Genomic DNA, 17,197 nt, shown 5'->3' with positions numbered 1-17,197 from the left:
TTTGATAGAGCTTGCTAAATAAAATTAGCAACACATTAAGAGAAATCTGCAATCACATCCTCTGTGTTTAACTGTGACTTTATGCAATTCAAATATTGTAAAAGTAGCTGATGAAAAATACACAAAAAGTCAATGACGATGCAAGGACACTAGAAAAATGACTTTTCCAGCAATTAACATGACAAAGTCAGTAACCAAACTGATTTACAGTTATTTTTGAACACAGTCATTTTTTGTTTATTATACCTACACGTATAATTACTATAAATACATAACCGAAACATAAGATAGATTTTCAACCTTCCACGAAATGCACATATTTAAAACTGAGTTTTACTGTGTGTTTGTTTGATCTATATTGTCTAGAGAAACTAGGGGAGGGTTGGGTTCTCACACAACATGTTTTACCCCTGCCACATTATTGCACCTATCCCAAGTCAGGAACCTCTAGCCTTTGTTTGTCTTGTGTGTGTTTTTTTTTGGTGATAATTTTGGTTCATTTGTATGTACTGGAGTTTAGGGTGGTGTTCATTTTGCTGAACTAGTGTACAAAATAATTAAGGGATCAGCTGAATCACCTCCGTGTGCCGGATTTACTTGCTATGTTAAAGACCCATTAGTGGCATTGTTTTCTCTTTGACACATTCCCTGTTTCCATTCTCCTTTTTTTTTTCGTTTTTAAAAATCAAACTAAAAATAACCAAGATTTTAAAATTTTCATTTCATATGCCCCTCACTTAGGGGCATTATGTTTTTCTGTCTGTGCATCTGTTCATTCGTCCGTCTGTCCATTCGTCCGTCTGCCCTGCTTCAGATTAAAGATTTTTGTTAAAGTTTTTGGTCAAGGTATTTTTTGATGAACTTAGTACAAATGTTCCCTATGATATGAGATTTGACCCAATTTCACAGTCCACTGAACATAGAAAATGATAGTGCGGGTGGGGCATCCATGTACTATGGATATATTCTTGTTTTGTAGTTAGTGTAAAACAAAATATTTCACACAACAAATTGATTGTTATTGATATCGATAACAAGAAGAATACATATGCGATAAACATAAGATAATATAGTCTGTCTATTAAGATCCTAATAGTATGTTAAAAGTTTTAACCATGAATAATCGAGTTTTTTATTTCCATTTTTCACAGTTTTTCTCTACTAATCACATTTTACACAAGAATTATAGTAATTACAATTTTTTAAATACTAATAACTAACGTTGGTCAAGTCACTCCTAAATCCAAAACAGCACATCACCCAGAAGAAGATTGTATTAGAAGTTTTGTAAGTATATATTAACTTGTCTACAAATATATGGATACTTTAAATTTTGTTTTATCATACTTAAAAATTATATATTATTCTTTCAACATCAGTTAGATAAACTGTTTAGTCGCGACAGGAAATATATATTATTGCATGGTGGACATTTTGAGGTGAATCAACTGTCATTCAAAGAAATTATTAATTAGCCAACACAATTTGTCAGTTTAAATAAACGTAATTAAATCAATTCATATTTATTCAGATAAGATTGCTTCTGGGTATGGAAATTATGTTTTAATTTAAAAAAACGAGGTGAATTTTGACACGGAACAAAAAACCGGAAGTATGTTCGCATTTGTAAGGATTTTAGGTAAATTTATAAACAAAAATTTGACACGCTAAATATGATCAAATATTCTCAGATCCGGACATCCTGGCATTTAAATTTTTCAAGGGGTGATGCCAATAGGAATCCTCTAGATTTTTCATCTATTTGAAGGTGATTACTGATTATTTATATTGCCGATTATTTTTTAACCAGAGGATATAGTATGATAAAAATAAAAATGGAGATATTATATAGTGTCTTTAACAATATTAAAAGAGTAAAATTACTATATTCAACTGGTGTCAATATATATCAATTAAATTAATTTGCATTGAAGTATATGGAAAATCTAGAGGATTCTTATTGGCATCACCTCTCAACATTGTTTACATAACACAAATGATAATCATTGATTGGTCAGTTACATGTTGTGATGTCACTGCAGATCTGAGAATAAAACGCTCGTATTTACGCTGTCTTTGAACTAATTAAGTCATTGAGTGTAGTAGTCGGTCGAGGACCAGCTTAATATATTCTAACCAGATGATGTAAAAAAATGAAAAAGTAAGATGAAGGACCTCGTTTTGAATCCTAAACTTTTTTTCAGAAATTAATGAATACACCTTATCGCTATTTGTCCGCCATTACTGGACATCACACAGGTTCCCGTAAAATTTTGACGTCACAATACAAAATATCTGACGCCACAATGGAAAAGTGATTGTTGTATGACGTCAAAAGTTCAAGCGGGACAGATTCTCGGGTCAGCCGGGAATAACGATAAGGTGTATATAACTGTATAACATAAATCACCTGGAACTTGTACAGCTGTCATGACTACATGTAGTCATTATTGAAGAGTGACCATGACTTCTCTAGTTGAAAAATTAACATATATTCTTGCATTTGTAAACAAATGTAATTTATGTAGTAAATCACATTGTAGTCTGTTTTGTCCCTTTTATTACAGTGCGGCCGAGATAAAGCCATTAACAAAAATTCAGTGTTGAAGATTGAATGCACCACCCGGGGGGCCTACTGACCATCTTTTTGGGTATAACTGTGCCGATAGCACTTGCCAAATGAGACCCTGTTCTAACCAGAAAATATTGAAAAACATACCCTGTTCTAGACACACTCAGAACATTTATACCCTGTTTAAGATATTTAGACTGTTATTTTACATAAGCGATCCTGTTCTAGACTGTATGTTTAAAAAGTGTCCCTGTTCTAACAACAGGACATGAAAAAAGGACCCTGTTCTAAAAGCATGGCATGAAAGAAAAAGGGACCCTGTTTTGCGGCACACCCATACCACGTAAAATATATATAAAGATATATAATACAGAGTTTTATTTCTACTGTACTCAATATCCTGTACATATAAAAATAAGAAGTGGTATATATCGATGCCAATGAGACAACGAATCCATCCATCATGTCCAAGACTCAATGCAGTGAAATAATGTACATTGTAAGTGTATACACCATGTTATATGGAAACCTGGGTTGATTTTCCTTTTTGATTCTTACAAAATAGCAGTAGTGGTAATCTTAGTATTTTATTTTTAGTAGCGAGTGATGCTTTTGTATATCTTGGCAACTTCAAATAAAATTGAGTGAACAAATACTGTTTTAAAATTCATGTAAATAATATAAATTGAACAAAAGAAGATGGGGTATGAGTGCCAATTAGACTCTGAATCGAAGATTTATTGTACATGTATTTAATTCATGTTAATTGTATATATTTAGTCAGATTCATCATTATTGTATCCATGCACTTGTAATTGACAGAAGTAGTGAATACACTATTTACTTTTGTCTGTCTCATGATGATGGGTGGCAAGGTCCTCACAAGGTTGGTGTCTGTCTCAGATGGTCATTCTTAACCTTTTTAAGAAGGTAAAAATGTACTAATGGGTGTGGTTTCATTATTTTGGTATTTTGCTTTTAACAACAAGTGACACTTTTTCAAATCCTGGCAGTTTGAAATAATAAGTAACTACAAATAGGGGCTGGTGCACACTTAGTTACAGATGTCACCATCATGTGTACCTGTATATGCTTTGAAGTTATGCATTGTATACAAAATGTCTCCAGGAGCTACATGTAGCATGGTCAGATAGATGTCAAGAAAAGATATTTTGGTCTCCTAAGAGGGATATATAATCGACAGTTTATAAATTTATGTAAATTTTTACCCAAAGGTTTGAATTTTATTTAAATTTTTTTACCAACTATATAGCTAACTGACATTGAAGTTAGCAATAAATGATTAAAAAATGTATAACTATTTTCACTGTTTCATTACAGGTTTTATAGTCTGTTGGTTATTTGATTATAAGTAGTCTGGATATACCATTATAAAATAGGATGGCAGAAGGAAATGGAAGAGATCTACCTGTGAGTTTATAAAATTACTTTTTTTAAGCATTAAATTATAAAACCGAAAAACATGGCTTCACTAAGCGTTGGATGTTGATATCTTATCAATAATAAAAGTCTGTAAATTAAATACATGTATTAAATTAAATCAATTATAAAAATATAGCACTCGCAGAGAGAAATTCATCTGTGATGGTTTCTCAATTTCAGAGATGAATCCATTTTGCAGAGGAGCCTACAGGGAGGAGATAACTGCTATTTGGCATGTTGCATGAGAATGCATGTCACATGTTTTTGTCACAATCATGTTTATTAAGGATACTGAAATATTTGACCCCATAGAATAAACAAACTAGGCTATATATATATGGAACTTTAATATAATGTTCCTTAGAGTATCTATTTTATAAATTGTACAAGTTTTGATCAATTGACAAACATGACCGCCATAGCTATAAATAGAACATGGGGGTTATTTTAAGGAAATTTTGCAGTTTTTGATCACTATCTTGAATATTATTATAGATAAAGAGAAACTGTAAACAGTAAAACTGTTAAGCAAAATAAGATCTACTAATAAGTCAATAATACCAAAATTGTCAATTGACCTTTTAAGGATTTATTGTCCTTAAAACTTAAAGATATTTTACTTAATTTCTTTTACTTGTTAGCTTACTTTAAAAAATCTTCTCCTTTGAAACTGCTGAATAAATTTCAGCCAAACGAGTTTCAGAGTATTTAGTATAAATTTTATATTTATTTCCTTGTACGTCAAGAAACATAGCCTGTATTGGCTAAAATAGAACATAGGGGTAAAATGCATTGTTTTGCTTTTGAAGAAGATATGACCAGATTCAAGAATATATTTATATAAATTAAAAAGCCAAAATAATCATTGATGAAAGATTTAAACAAATAATTTAAGGTGAGCGATTCAGGCTCTTGAGAGCCTCTTGTTTATAGTTACTTGTACAATTCTTTCCAGAATTTTATGAAACTTATGTCATAGGTTTATATCAACAATTCACATGACTCTTGACAACTTCAAAATTTGGTACCAATCACTTTTTTTAATAGAAAATTTTCAAGAATTTTATAAAACAAATTCTATATAAAATAATATCAGCAATATCTCTAACAATTCTAAAATGGTTGCCATTTGACTTTTTAAAAAAGGGTGATGCCATCTGTATTTGTAACATTTGATAAATGAATTATTTGCAACGTGGGGAACATGGAAACTATGTTCTCTTATATATTTTACTTCAGAATCACTGTTTTCTATTCTTATGCATGTAAACCTAAATGCATGCATGCAGCAGAGCCTCATGGGCCATTTTTTATATCAAGTTTTTTGTTTGATTGCTGTATTTTTTGGAAACTTTTATGATTGAAGCCAGAGTATAGAAAACCAAGAAAATCTCTGAGGAAACTATATAAAAAATAATATGTTATAAAGTCATCCTTTAATAACAACAATTGTCCACATATTAGTCAAAATTAAAATGGTTACCCAAGTCTTTAAAATGTACCCAAAAGCCCCCCTTCATTTTATTGTAAATTTTAAATGCTGCTGGAAAATTATCATTGTGTGGATCTATAAGAGACAAAATAAATGTGAGCATATCTTCAAAATGGTTTTATCAAGAATAATCTTAGAATTGTCAGTTATATATACTAATATCAATCTGAAACTTGATAAAAAAGAATATTAATTTTAAAATTTCTGCCCAGCCTACATGTATACCCTATTTTGTTTTGCCTAATCTATGAAACATCAGGGGCGGATGCAGGAATTTTCAAAAGGGTGGGTGCAAAATATATGTCCCGATACAAATGCATTGATCGGCCAAAATAAAGGGGGGGGTGCGAACCCCCGGAACCCCCCCCCCCCCCCTCCTCTGGATCCGCCACTGAACATTATGTCACAAAGAAACAATTATTAAAATTAAATAGATAATTTTCAGACTTAATTAAGGCCAGACTTTTTTTATTATTTGTTAAGAGAGAAAATTTTGGGCGAAATAGAAATAAAAGTCAAAAGTTGTGCTCAGTTGGTTCCAAAAATGAAAATACAATTAATTATGATTAGAAAAAAAAACCTGCAAAATAACTAACGGTTCTCATTCAAGATTATTTTTTTCTGGTTCTTAACATAGGGTAGGCAGGTAGGAGGGAAAGTAAATATAAAAGTTGACAAAGTCTATTTTATTTTGGTTTTCCAAAACTTAGGGTAGGCTTATGTCGTTGAAAAACAATAAAAAGTCTAGCCTAATGGATTATCATATTTATATTAAAGGGCAAACGAAATGCATGATCAACATTCAGGAATTTTAACACAACATATAACATGTATAAACATATGCATGTAACAAAATTCAAACCTTTTACAGCGCTCATATCTTAGAAGATGGAGAATGTATAACACTGAGGTAGAAAACTTGGCTTGCCTAAGTGATGATGAGGAAAGTGTGTCAAGCCATGTATCAGCTGTACAAGAAGGTTCAGATAGAATGCATGAATTGTCTGAAAGTCAGAGCAGTAACATTAATATTAATCATGAATATGGCAACAATGAAAATGAAGCGAGTAGTGATAATGTCGAAAGCAGTAATGATGAAGAAATAAGTAGTGAAGAAGAACAGAGTAGTGAAAATGATAGTTCTGGAAGTAGCCGAGTATCAAGTGAAGATGAACAATCTGATTCTGATAATAATGATCTTTGTAAAGATTTAGCTGATTGGGCCACTGAGAACAAAACATCAAGAGATGGCTTAAATTCTTTGTTATTTATCTTTAGAAAATATGGACACCGCGTTCCAAAGGATTCTAGAACACTGTTAAAAACTCCTCGACATATCGATATAAATAAAAAATGTGGAGGTGACTATATATATTTAGGAATTGAAAGTGGTATTTTAAAAATTTTGACTCAAAACGCAAGACATTTTACAAGAAATAATGAGCTGTTGTTAGATTTTAACATTGATGGTGTCCCACTTTTTAAATCATCAAACACACAGTTTTGGCCTATATTATGCAGTTTGTCAAAATATGAACCTTTTATAGTGGCTTTATACTGTGGAAATTCCAAGCCAAATTCTGTGCAGGCTTATTTGTCAGATTTTTTAGGAGAGTTGGAAAATTTAAAAACGCATGGAATAACTTTTAATGAAATTTTATACACCGTCAAATTAAATGCTTTTATATGTGATGCTCCAGCCAGGTCCTTCATAAAATGTACTGTAGGTCACAATGGTTACTACAGCTGTGAAAGATGTACCATTAGGGGTGAGTGGAATGGCCGTGTTGTTTTTAATTCATCTGATAACAGTCCTCCATTGCGAACTGAGGAGGAATTTAGAGCATGCCTATACAGCAACCATCAAACATCACGCTCACCATTAATAGATGCAGGACTGTTTTGCATAAATACCTTCCCACTTGACTACATGCATTTAGTTTGTCTAGGTGTAGTGAAGAGGATTCTTATGTTCCTGAAGCAAGGTCCAAGGGAGTGCAAGTTGTCACAACAACAACTTAAATTGATATCAGACAAACTAAAAAACCTCCGTGGGAAAATGCCAAGGGAGTTTGCTAGACAGCCACGTTCTCTTGAATTGGACAAATGGAAAGCAACAGAATTCAGACAGTTTGTCTTGTACAGTGGGCCCTTAGTGCTGAAGTCTGTTCTTTCTAGGGCTATGTACAACCATTTTTTAACATTGACCGTGGCCTTAAGCATTCTTTTAGACTCAATTAAAGAAACCAGAAATGCCTACTTGGATTATGCCCAAGAACTTATGACATATTATGTGAAGAATGCCACAACTCTATATGGAAATACATTTGTTTCCTATAATGTTCATGCATTGGTCCATGTTACTGATGACGTAAAAAACTATGATACATCACTCAACGATTTGAGTGCATTTCAGTTTGAAAATTATTTACACCAGATTAAAAAGAAGGTTAAAAATGGACAAAACCCTATTGTGCAAGTAGTCAAGCGATTGACAGAGGCAGAAAAGTCTAATATTCGTCGTATTCATAGTAAGACCTTTATGTATGTATCCATGAAAAAAAAGGATGGTTGTTTTCTTCTCTGGAATCAGAATTTCGCCTTTGTCAGAGAACGACGCCCAGGAAAAAAATATGTTTGTGATATATTAAAGCCACAATATACTGAACAATTTTTCAAGGAGCCATGTGATTCCAAATTGATTAACATTGCTGTTGCTAAAAACATAGAAAGATATGCTTCAAGGCAAATGGTGGAAGAAGCTGACATTGAAAGAAAAGTTGTTTGCTTGCCATATGAAGGAGGGTACCTGTTGATGCCTATGTTGCATGGTATTGAGAGACATTAGGTAAAGATTCAATAACATATACACATTCATATTTTAAGCTAATGTGTAATGGTGTAAATAGATTTACAAGTTAATACTACAAAATGCATGTTAGAGGTTTATTGAATGTAAAACATAGAATGTTTTAATACTAGAATGGGCCTAAATTCCTTTTGTGAAATATTAAACATTTTTTAATGCATTTAAGGTACATTAGAGAGTTGGAAAAACACCCTCTTTAAAAGAACAAAATATAATAAAATTCATGTTATAAAATGTGATAATTTTAATTTTGTGCATCCTCAAGCATGATAAATTAGTGCATGAAGCATCATGGTACATTTTCACGCATGTTGTAGCATTAGGTTACAATATTATTGTTAATTCATATATTACAACTTTTTCATAGGAAAATAGTGAAGCAACATGGGCGTTGGCTGTTTGGAAGGAGCAGGGTGAAGAGGAGGAGGGAACTTTACCACTCTCTTGGATTGGAGAGAAACACATCATGTGGCCACCTGGCACCAATGTAAAAAGGTTAATGAAAGAGATGAAAAAACCAAGTGACAACTGGATGAAGTTTGAGTTGGTAAAAATCAAGTTTAAATCTAGTAATTATAAATTTATTTTATTTATATCATGCATATATATATACCAAATTTGCAAATAAACACAATTCTGAAAGCTCTTGTCCTTTTTTAATCTGTTTAAAATTTTACAATGCTGATTAAGGTGTTGATTGAGTGGCTTCTGTAGACCTTAAACTTTCAAAAACTGTTATACATGTACTTTTATTTTAGTAGTCAATTATAAATCTGAAAGTACCAACACTACATTTTAATCAGAATGTTTGAAAGGACCATTAAAAAAAGTATTTCCTTTTTTCTGTTCGTCTACTTCAATTTAAACCATATTAGAATAAAGAATGTAAACAGGGAATATGTCAAAAAGACAACAACTCTACCAAAATAAAACAACCCAAGACCACCAATTTGAAAACCTGTACCCAGAGTTGGGCTTGAGCAGGCCTGGAAACACTAATGTATACCAGACCATGAGGATTGATCCACTCGAAGCAAAATAGAAAAAAATACACAACTAACAAACTATTTATATATGCCAAAAAAATTGTTTTAAAAGATGGGTGCACTTTTTACTAGTTATTGTAATTATTTTGATCTAAACATTTGGTTATTTCTGGAAAATTTTATGTATTAAAAAATGTTGAACTTTATATTTTGATATATTTACAGACAAAAGAAAAGAATGTGAAGATTATGACTTTACCACTACAGCTGAATTATCTCCTGATGAAGCTGATAGTGATCATGGGAAAAAAAGGATACTTAAGAAAAAAGTGTTCCAAGACTTTATTACAGGTATAAATTTCTACCAATAGATGTCGCCATAAATCAAATAATATCTTTTGAACAATAAAAACAATTCCAGTATTTATATTGATACTTATTAACTAATAGAGAAAAAAATAATGTTTTTCTTCTGAGCAAAATTATGTGTCTCATTCTAAGAAGTCCATCAATTATTTATTCATTGATAAGATATTATTTCAACTTATGATGTTATAAATTAGTTTTAATTTTCAGTTGTCTGCCATTTGCTGAGAATGTGTTTGTCAGTCCAATTTATTTTGTGTACTTTAAGTATCAGACATATTAAAAGTGCTGGAACTGTAAATCAATATATGGATGCTGCTATATATATAACAATAAGGATCAATATGATCATTCTTTCTCAAAGAGGATATAAATGCAATACTGGATCAATTTTTGAACCAGATTAAAGGCTATTTCCTGTATTGCAGATCACACAAAAAATGTTTTGCTGACCTTTGGACTCCATTTATTTCAGCCGATGTCCCTAAACATTTTGCCAGGTTTTTTTTTTTACCTATAAATAATTTTACCATATTTTCTATATATTTCAGAAATTGGTAATGAAGAAGGCACAAAAGCTACTGATAAATCAGGTACAAAAAATACTCTCTCGCTATTCATTTGTTTTTACCTAATTTATTATTTTATGTCAACAAATAGCTGCTTAAAATCAATGTTATAAATAATATTCAGACAAGTTTTTTGCTCTATCTAACAAGTAGTTGTGAGAAAAGTTAATGTTGAACCCTGTTTTTTTCTGTTTAATTTAAAATGTACCACATTGTAAAACTGCTTTTATTGTAGTTGGAGCATCTAAAAATGGAAAAAATAAGGATAAGGGTGAAAGTCAAGCTACTGTTCCAAGAAACCAAGGTAAGGAAAACAAAATCAGCTTAAAATTTGTGCATGATTATATATTTGTTAAAGTTAAAGACTTTAAATGTTATAAGTACATATATACATATACATGTATGCTTGAGTAATGTTATAGTTTGAAGAAAAATGCTTTTTAAATTAAAATCTAGACTTTCATGACATGCAAACTTACGAGACTTGAGCCATTGAAAAATCAAGGTTATCTTAATCAGTTCAAGGGTTTCTGTTTTACTAATTTTAACTAGCAGTATAATTGTGGTTTTGTCATATCATTGTCTAAAGCATTTGATTTGAAGTTTGATGACTGTCTATCGTAGTTATGTGTGTAACTTTAGTGTATGGTTTCATTTCTTAAATTGTGTCATAGAGTTATACATTTGTAATTATGATACATGCATGTACAAGATCCTTTAATGTCAATTCAACAAAGAATAACACACCATACAAGATGTTATTTTAAGCATAATTTAAGTTATTCACTTAATTTCAGAAAAATCTTCATCAATGCCGAAGCCTCCCACAAAGTTAATTGAAAGAAACGCACAGTGCAAAGAATTGGGTGAGTTTGATAAATAGCTTTAATTAAAATATACATTGAACTAAATTTTTTTGTTAACTCCTGTGAAATATTGGTTGCCACCAGAGATAAAAAAGGTGTATTATTAAATGAATAGATTATTCAAAATGATGCCTAGAGGATTGTGTTTTCTTTTTTGTGGAAGTATGCTGTCTAATGAGTCCATTGCTTTCAAATTATCTTTATGAAAACTAGATCTGGGTATCAATAAATATGAAGTTGTTAAATTTTCAATCAAATTTACTTCTGTTTACCAAAAATAAATTGGTGGCCCTTTAGTAGAATAAGCCTGTTGAATAAACTATTTTAAGGGTACAGTGAAACCTGACTAAACCGAACCTCTTTGGGACTTGATATGTTGTTCGGTTTTGGCAGGTATTCGGTTTAATCAGGTTCATAATGCATAAAATGTGATATGATTGGTCTTCAGAACAAGTTTGTTTTAGACAGGTTTTCGGTTTAGTCAGGGTTCGGTTTAGTCAGGTTTCACTGTACATGTTTGTATCCATACGGGGCCACCTTTAAAAAACTACTGTTTGGTGTTGCCTTATATTATCACAGTCTGTGCCAAAAACTTTTTCATCTACTTGTACGAAATCTAAATATCAAAATTTGTCCCTATATGCCTATATTAAATTTTTGAAATTGGTACTAGTCCAAATCAATATTTACTAGTATGGTTCATAGGACTAGTGGCAACCTCGGAGCAGGAAATAATCTTAAAATGTTTTTTGTGAAGGCTGCTTTTTAGGAGAAAAAGGCATGTTTCGATGAATTGTAATAGAAAATGTTATTTATGACGTAAACTGTTCCTGTTGTCTTTTTTATGTGCTTTTGTTATATGATTGCTTTAAATGGAAAAAGAAATAATTGTTTGCCTTCTTTTTAACTCCATAGTTACAGAGAAGAAGAGTTCCAGTCAGACTTCTAACCACAGAGATTCTAGATCGCCATCAAAAAAATTTAGTTCCAGTCAGACTTCTAACCACAGAGAGTCTAGATCGCCATCAAAAAAATTGAAGTCTACAAATACATTGAAGTCCACAACAAGACCATCTACCAGGCAAGAATCACCACCATTTCGTCAGAAGTCAAGATCTCGATCACCACTTATCACACAGAGGTCCAGATCAAGATCAAGATCCCCACCATTATCTCAGAGGTCAAGATCTAGATCTCCACCAAACAATCAGACATGGAGATCTAGATCAAGAAGCTATTCACCGCCGACAGATATTTTTTCAAAACTAAAATCTATTTATTCCTATTCGTCCAAGTCCACAACAAGATCACCAACAACACAGAATCCATCACAAAGAAAACCGTCAAACACAACTCAAAAATCCACAAGACCTTCAATAGAGGAGATATTACAAGAATTGAAAAAAAGATCCTCACATAGTCTCCATACTCAGAAATCAAAATCTAGTGAAGATAGGTCACATTCAACAGGGAACAGTCAAGGGTCTAGATCTTCCTCACCTCTTGAGGATTATCTACTGCCAAGCTCACAATCTCAACCACAGAGAGTTTCTACCAACAACAACAGAGCAAGGTCTAGATCACCACTAGAGGATTGGCAGTCATTCAGCAGCAACATAAGCTCAAGGTCTCATGTCAGGGAAAATACTTCAACACCAGCTACAAAAAATATACCATCTGGCAGAAAGACGAGTAACAATTCAGAGACATTTCCAATGTCTGATGAACGTAAGTGTAAATTTACATCTGCATTTCAAAATGATATCACACAAAATTTTGAATCAAACACTAGGAAATACCTTCAACATGCCTTACTATTTTGATATTTACCTGCACCACACAACTACTACTTCAATTGTTGGTTAACCCTAGATGTTTCAGTTTTATTTTGATATTTATTAAGGAAAGGTTTTGAAAATACTAATTTTTTTCTTATGAGAGCTTTCTGCATAGAAATTGTTTTTATGCCCCACCTACGATAGTAGAGGGGCATTATGTTTTCTAGTCTGTGCGTCCGTTTGTCTGTTCATCTGTCTGTCCTGTGTCAGGTTAAAGTTTTTGGTCAAGGTAGTTTTTGATGAAGTTGAAGTCCAATCAACTTGAAACTTTGTACACATGTTCCCTATGATATATTTTTAATTCAAATGCCAAATAAGGGTTTTGACCCCAATTTCACGGTCCACTGAACATAGAAAATGATAGTGTGAGTGGGGCATCCTTGTACTATGGACACATTCTTGTTTACATATAATACATGTCACATTTACACCCTTACTATATATATGTATTGAATATACTGGGTATTTAAGACAAGGCATTGTAATGTTGCATTAATCATACATTGGTTTTATCATTTTAGGTTTCCAGAGAAGAGTATTGTTTTTACTAACAGAAATAAGAGACCTGCTGAAAAAAAATCAGTGTGCCACAACTGCACAGACACACTGTGAACTTGAAAGGGCGGAAACCTTAGACGAATTTTTTGAATTGGAAAATGCCTTGGATGATGTAGCTCAGCAGACAAGATTGGTTAGTTTTATATTACAGTTTATGTTTTTTAATAAATATAATGTTTTGTTCTGACATATAATATTTAAAAATAATTATCAGAATACATGCTTGATAATGATTCTTTTGAAACTAGACATTTTTACTATGATTCTCCTTTAAATTATTTTATTTGTTTTTATTAGTTTCAGATGAAAATTATGCTTTGCACAGGAAAGTGATACATATTAACAATGATAATTTTTCGGAAAAATAAGCACATAAAGAATTTTAATTTCTCACAGACACATTTGTTGTTTTGAAGGGTCATTGTTAATTTCAGTCAATGCATACAAGTATACAAAAACCATTTTTGTTTATAGACAGAATATTTGAGAAGAATTGGAGGTGCTGGAAGCAGTGACCTAATGAAGAAAGCCATGACAAGGTAAGTTGAAAGAGACTACAATTTATTTACAAAAGTCTGTCGAAAAGATTAAATAATTCTGTTAATGCCAGTTGAAAAAGTAATTCATTGTGTTTAAGGGGCACTAGCTTTGGAGTTTATAAAAATTAAATTATTTTTTTGGCAAACATTTATGTGGAATTTTAAAATAATATTTCGCTATTAGCAGTCAGTTTGGTTTACATTTTGTCATAATGAGCTAATAAATTCTCTAAATGTATTACTCAATTGAAACTGAATAATTCACTTGTTTAAATTCATATTACTTTGAACTTCAATTTGCCCCTTAACTGGCATTTGTTATGTATGAGCTTAGCAAGTTTAGTTAATATTGAAAAGAAAGAAATATCAACCTTTCAATAGAATGGTCAATTGCACTTCCTTAATTGTCTTTTATTTTGACATATTTTGTAACCAGGTTGAAGAAAAAATGTTATACTGGGTATTTTATTTTAATGTAGTTAGATATTGAAACTGCATATTCACTTTTAATATGTATGCAAATTTTGTTTTTTTTATACCCTGAAAAAACAAAATTTAGGGGATATATATGATAAATATTTCTTGTCAGAATTTCAAGGGAGATAATTGATTTTACTTAGTTAATATTGCAATAAATGGCAACAAGTCTTGTAAGCACAACTACTAACAAATTAATCAATATTGATGAAACTTTACACAGTTGTTGTACACAACCCGAAGATGTGCATGATGGAGGATATTTCTGATCTGATTTTTTTCAAGGGAGAAATTGCAATTACTTAATTTAAATATCACAATATGTGGCATAACGGGATGGGGGTATCCTTAGTGAGTTAACTCATAGTTTTATGCAATACTCTTATAATGCATAATACTATCCACACTCATCTGTGTCCACTTGTTTTTATTAGCAGTAGAAACCTGTATTCAAATATTTAAACTTCAATCCTAAGAAAATGAACTAGGTTGAAATTAAGTGGTCATATTGTATCAGATTTATATTTTGTGTTCCAGAATGATGTCAAACATTGTCATGGCAAGAATGAACCTAAAAGGGAAAAAGAATAAGATAGCTTTCCTAAAAACAAAGCTTTACAAAGTGATCTCAGGTAAGCTTTGATAAATCAATAAACATGACAACATTATTAATTTATAGACATTTTGATTTGCTGAACTTTTGAAAAAAAACTTTAAAAAAACCATGCATTCAATGGATTGAAACTAGACTTTGAACAGGTGCCAATTCAAAATTAAAAATTGCCACCATGGAAGGTAAAAGTTTTGTAAAGATGATCTATTATCTAGCATTTATATATATATTTTATATTATCTTTTTGATATAATTTGATTATTTTATATATGAATTAAAGAGAAAATAAAAAAAATATTCACTTTATTCAAGTAATTAGTTTATGTTGTTGAACAGGATTTTTTTAGCATTGATATCAATCAAAAATGAAATTAGTTGCAAGCTTACTTACAAACTCCAAGGAATATTATTTGAATTGTAATTTGGGCTTCTTATTTTTGATAAATAAGTGTAAATAAGTATGTGATGATAGAAGGGTTAGCAATTTCAGGCTCTTAGGGACTTGATGGGTGCTTTGAATGTGACCTGTATAGAAACAAATTGAAATTTCAACAAAATGTTTTCAGCCTGGTGGCATATTTCTATCTAGAAATTGTTATAAATTTATTGCAAGGAATATAAATTATAAACAATGATATTTTTCATTTATTTTACTCAATGTATGTTTTTTTTTACCAACTAATTCTAAACTTCACTAGAAGCCTTACAGTAAGCTTTATTTGCATCAACCCTCCATTTTCAGCAAAGTACTTGTTGTGTTATTTATATTTTATTGAGTGTGCAAAGTTTTGGCAAATGACACTGTTCACAATAATTGATTTGAAGTATACATATTTTAAGACTTACCATGATGTATATGTGTTTTCAGGATGCGTAATGATGGTGTATCCTGAGATCACAGAAACTAAAGTAAAGGAAGATATTGGGAAGTTTTTAAAATATGCCCCCGAGAGAGCTGGAGGAGGGGGAAGGACCAGCAAAGATTAATCCAAATTACAAAAATAAATTCAATTTTAAACAAATTTATTGCATTCATTTCACTTACTTCAATCAAGAAAGGTGTCCAAAATTAGAGCAGACATCAGTGAAATTCTGAAAGAACTTATTTTATCAGTTCACTATTTCTGTGTGTAACTACAGTTACAGAAAAATACTCAAAACTTGATTTACCGACGATAAATTACTGTTTGCTGCTTAAAATAAATAACCTCAATTCAGACCGACTTATAGGCGGGTCAAGCCTGAATCCTCAGATTTTCAAACTGAAAAGGGCATCCGACTTATAGGCAGATTGACTTATAAGCGAGTATCTACAGTAGTTTCTTTGCTAGCTGAACCGTGAAGTCATTACTAGCTCGGATTAATACCTCCTTTGGGCGGAGTCTAGTCAGTCAGAGAACCAATAAAAAAGTGTAAACATAAACATTGTACTACAGTTTTACCTATTTAGAATCCTCATGCAAGACTCATTCCATATTTGGAAGGTGTACATGAGCTAATAATGACCTTGTGGTTCATGTAGCATGGAAGCTAATCAAACAGTTTGGTTTTACCTACACTTTAAGTCCGATGGCTGTAATAGGTATTTTTTTATTTCTCATTTTATATATAGATGAGACTCTTGGTTTTCCTGTTTGCATTGTTTAACACTGATATTTTTGCCTTGATAGCTTTCTGTTGTGTGAGCCAAGACGTCTTTCCCTGTTGAAGGCAATTATTAACCTATAATTGCTTACTTTAACAAAGTTGTGACTTGGATGGAAAGTTAGTCTCATTAGCATTCATACCACATCTAATTTATACTGTTCACCTTAATCAACTGTTTTCCTTTTCATCGATTATTCAATTTCAGTCAGTCTACCAAAAATCATCCTTGTTGAAACCTTGAAATAATTGTTATTTATACATATTGTCAACCAAAAATCAACCTTATTTCAACGTTGAAATATGATGTTGTTTCAACGTCAACCTTTCAACCTATTCTCAACCAAAAATCAACATTGTTTCAA

At 31.5% G+C, this 17,197-nt stretch overlaps 1 protein-coding gene across 1 annotated transcript; it reads left to right on the top strand.

Annotated features, from left to right (window-relative positions):
• The first annotated feature begins 1,232 nt into the window (after positions 1-1,232).
• On the top strand, positions 1,233-16,579 carry LOC127723939 (serine/arginine repetitive matrix protein 2-like). The gene is made up of 12 exons (XM_052230656.1): positions 1,233-1,287; positions 3,914-4,003; positions 8,744-8,945; positions 9,588-9,713; positions 10,280-10,321; positions 10,533-10,601; positions 11,095-11,163; positions 12,079-12,891; positions 13,523-13,692; positions 14,034-14,098; positions 15,113-15,207; positions 16,057-16,579. The coding sequence occupies exons 2-12, from the start codon at positions 3,974-3,976 to the stop codon at positions 16,173-16,175; spliced, it is 1,800 nt and encodes a 599-aa protein (XP_052086616.1). The 5' UTR covers positions 1,233-1,287; positions 3,914-3,973; the 3' UTR covers positions 16,176-16,579.
• The last annotated feature ends 618 nt before the right edge of the window (positions 16,580-17,197 follow it).

The sequence above is a fragment of the Mytilus californianus genome, unplaced genomic scaffold (genome assembly GCF_021869535.1).
Source record: "Mytilus californianus isolate M0D057914Y unplaced genomic scaffold, xbMytCali1.0.p SCAF_13, whole genome shotgun sequence".
NCBI lineage: Eukaryota > Metazoa > Mollusca > Bivalvia > Mytilida > Mytilidae > Mytilus > Mytilus californianus.
This window is presented reverse-complemented; position numbering and strand designations above follow the sequence as displayed.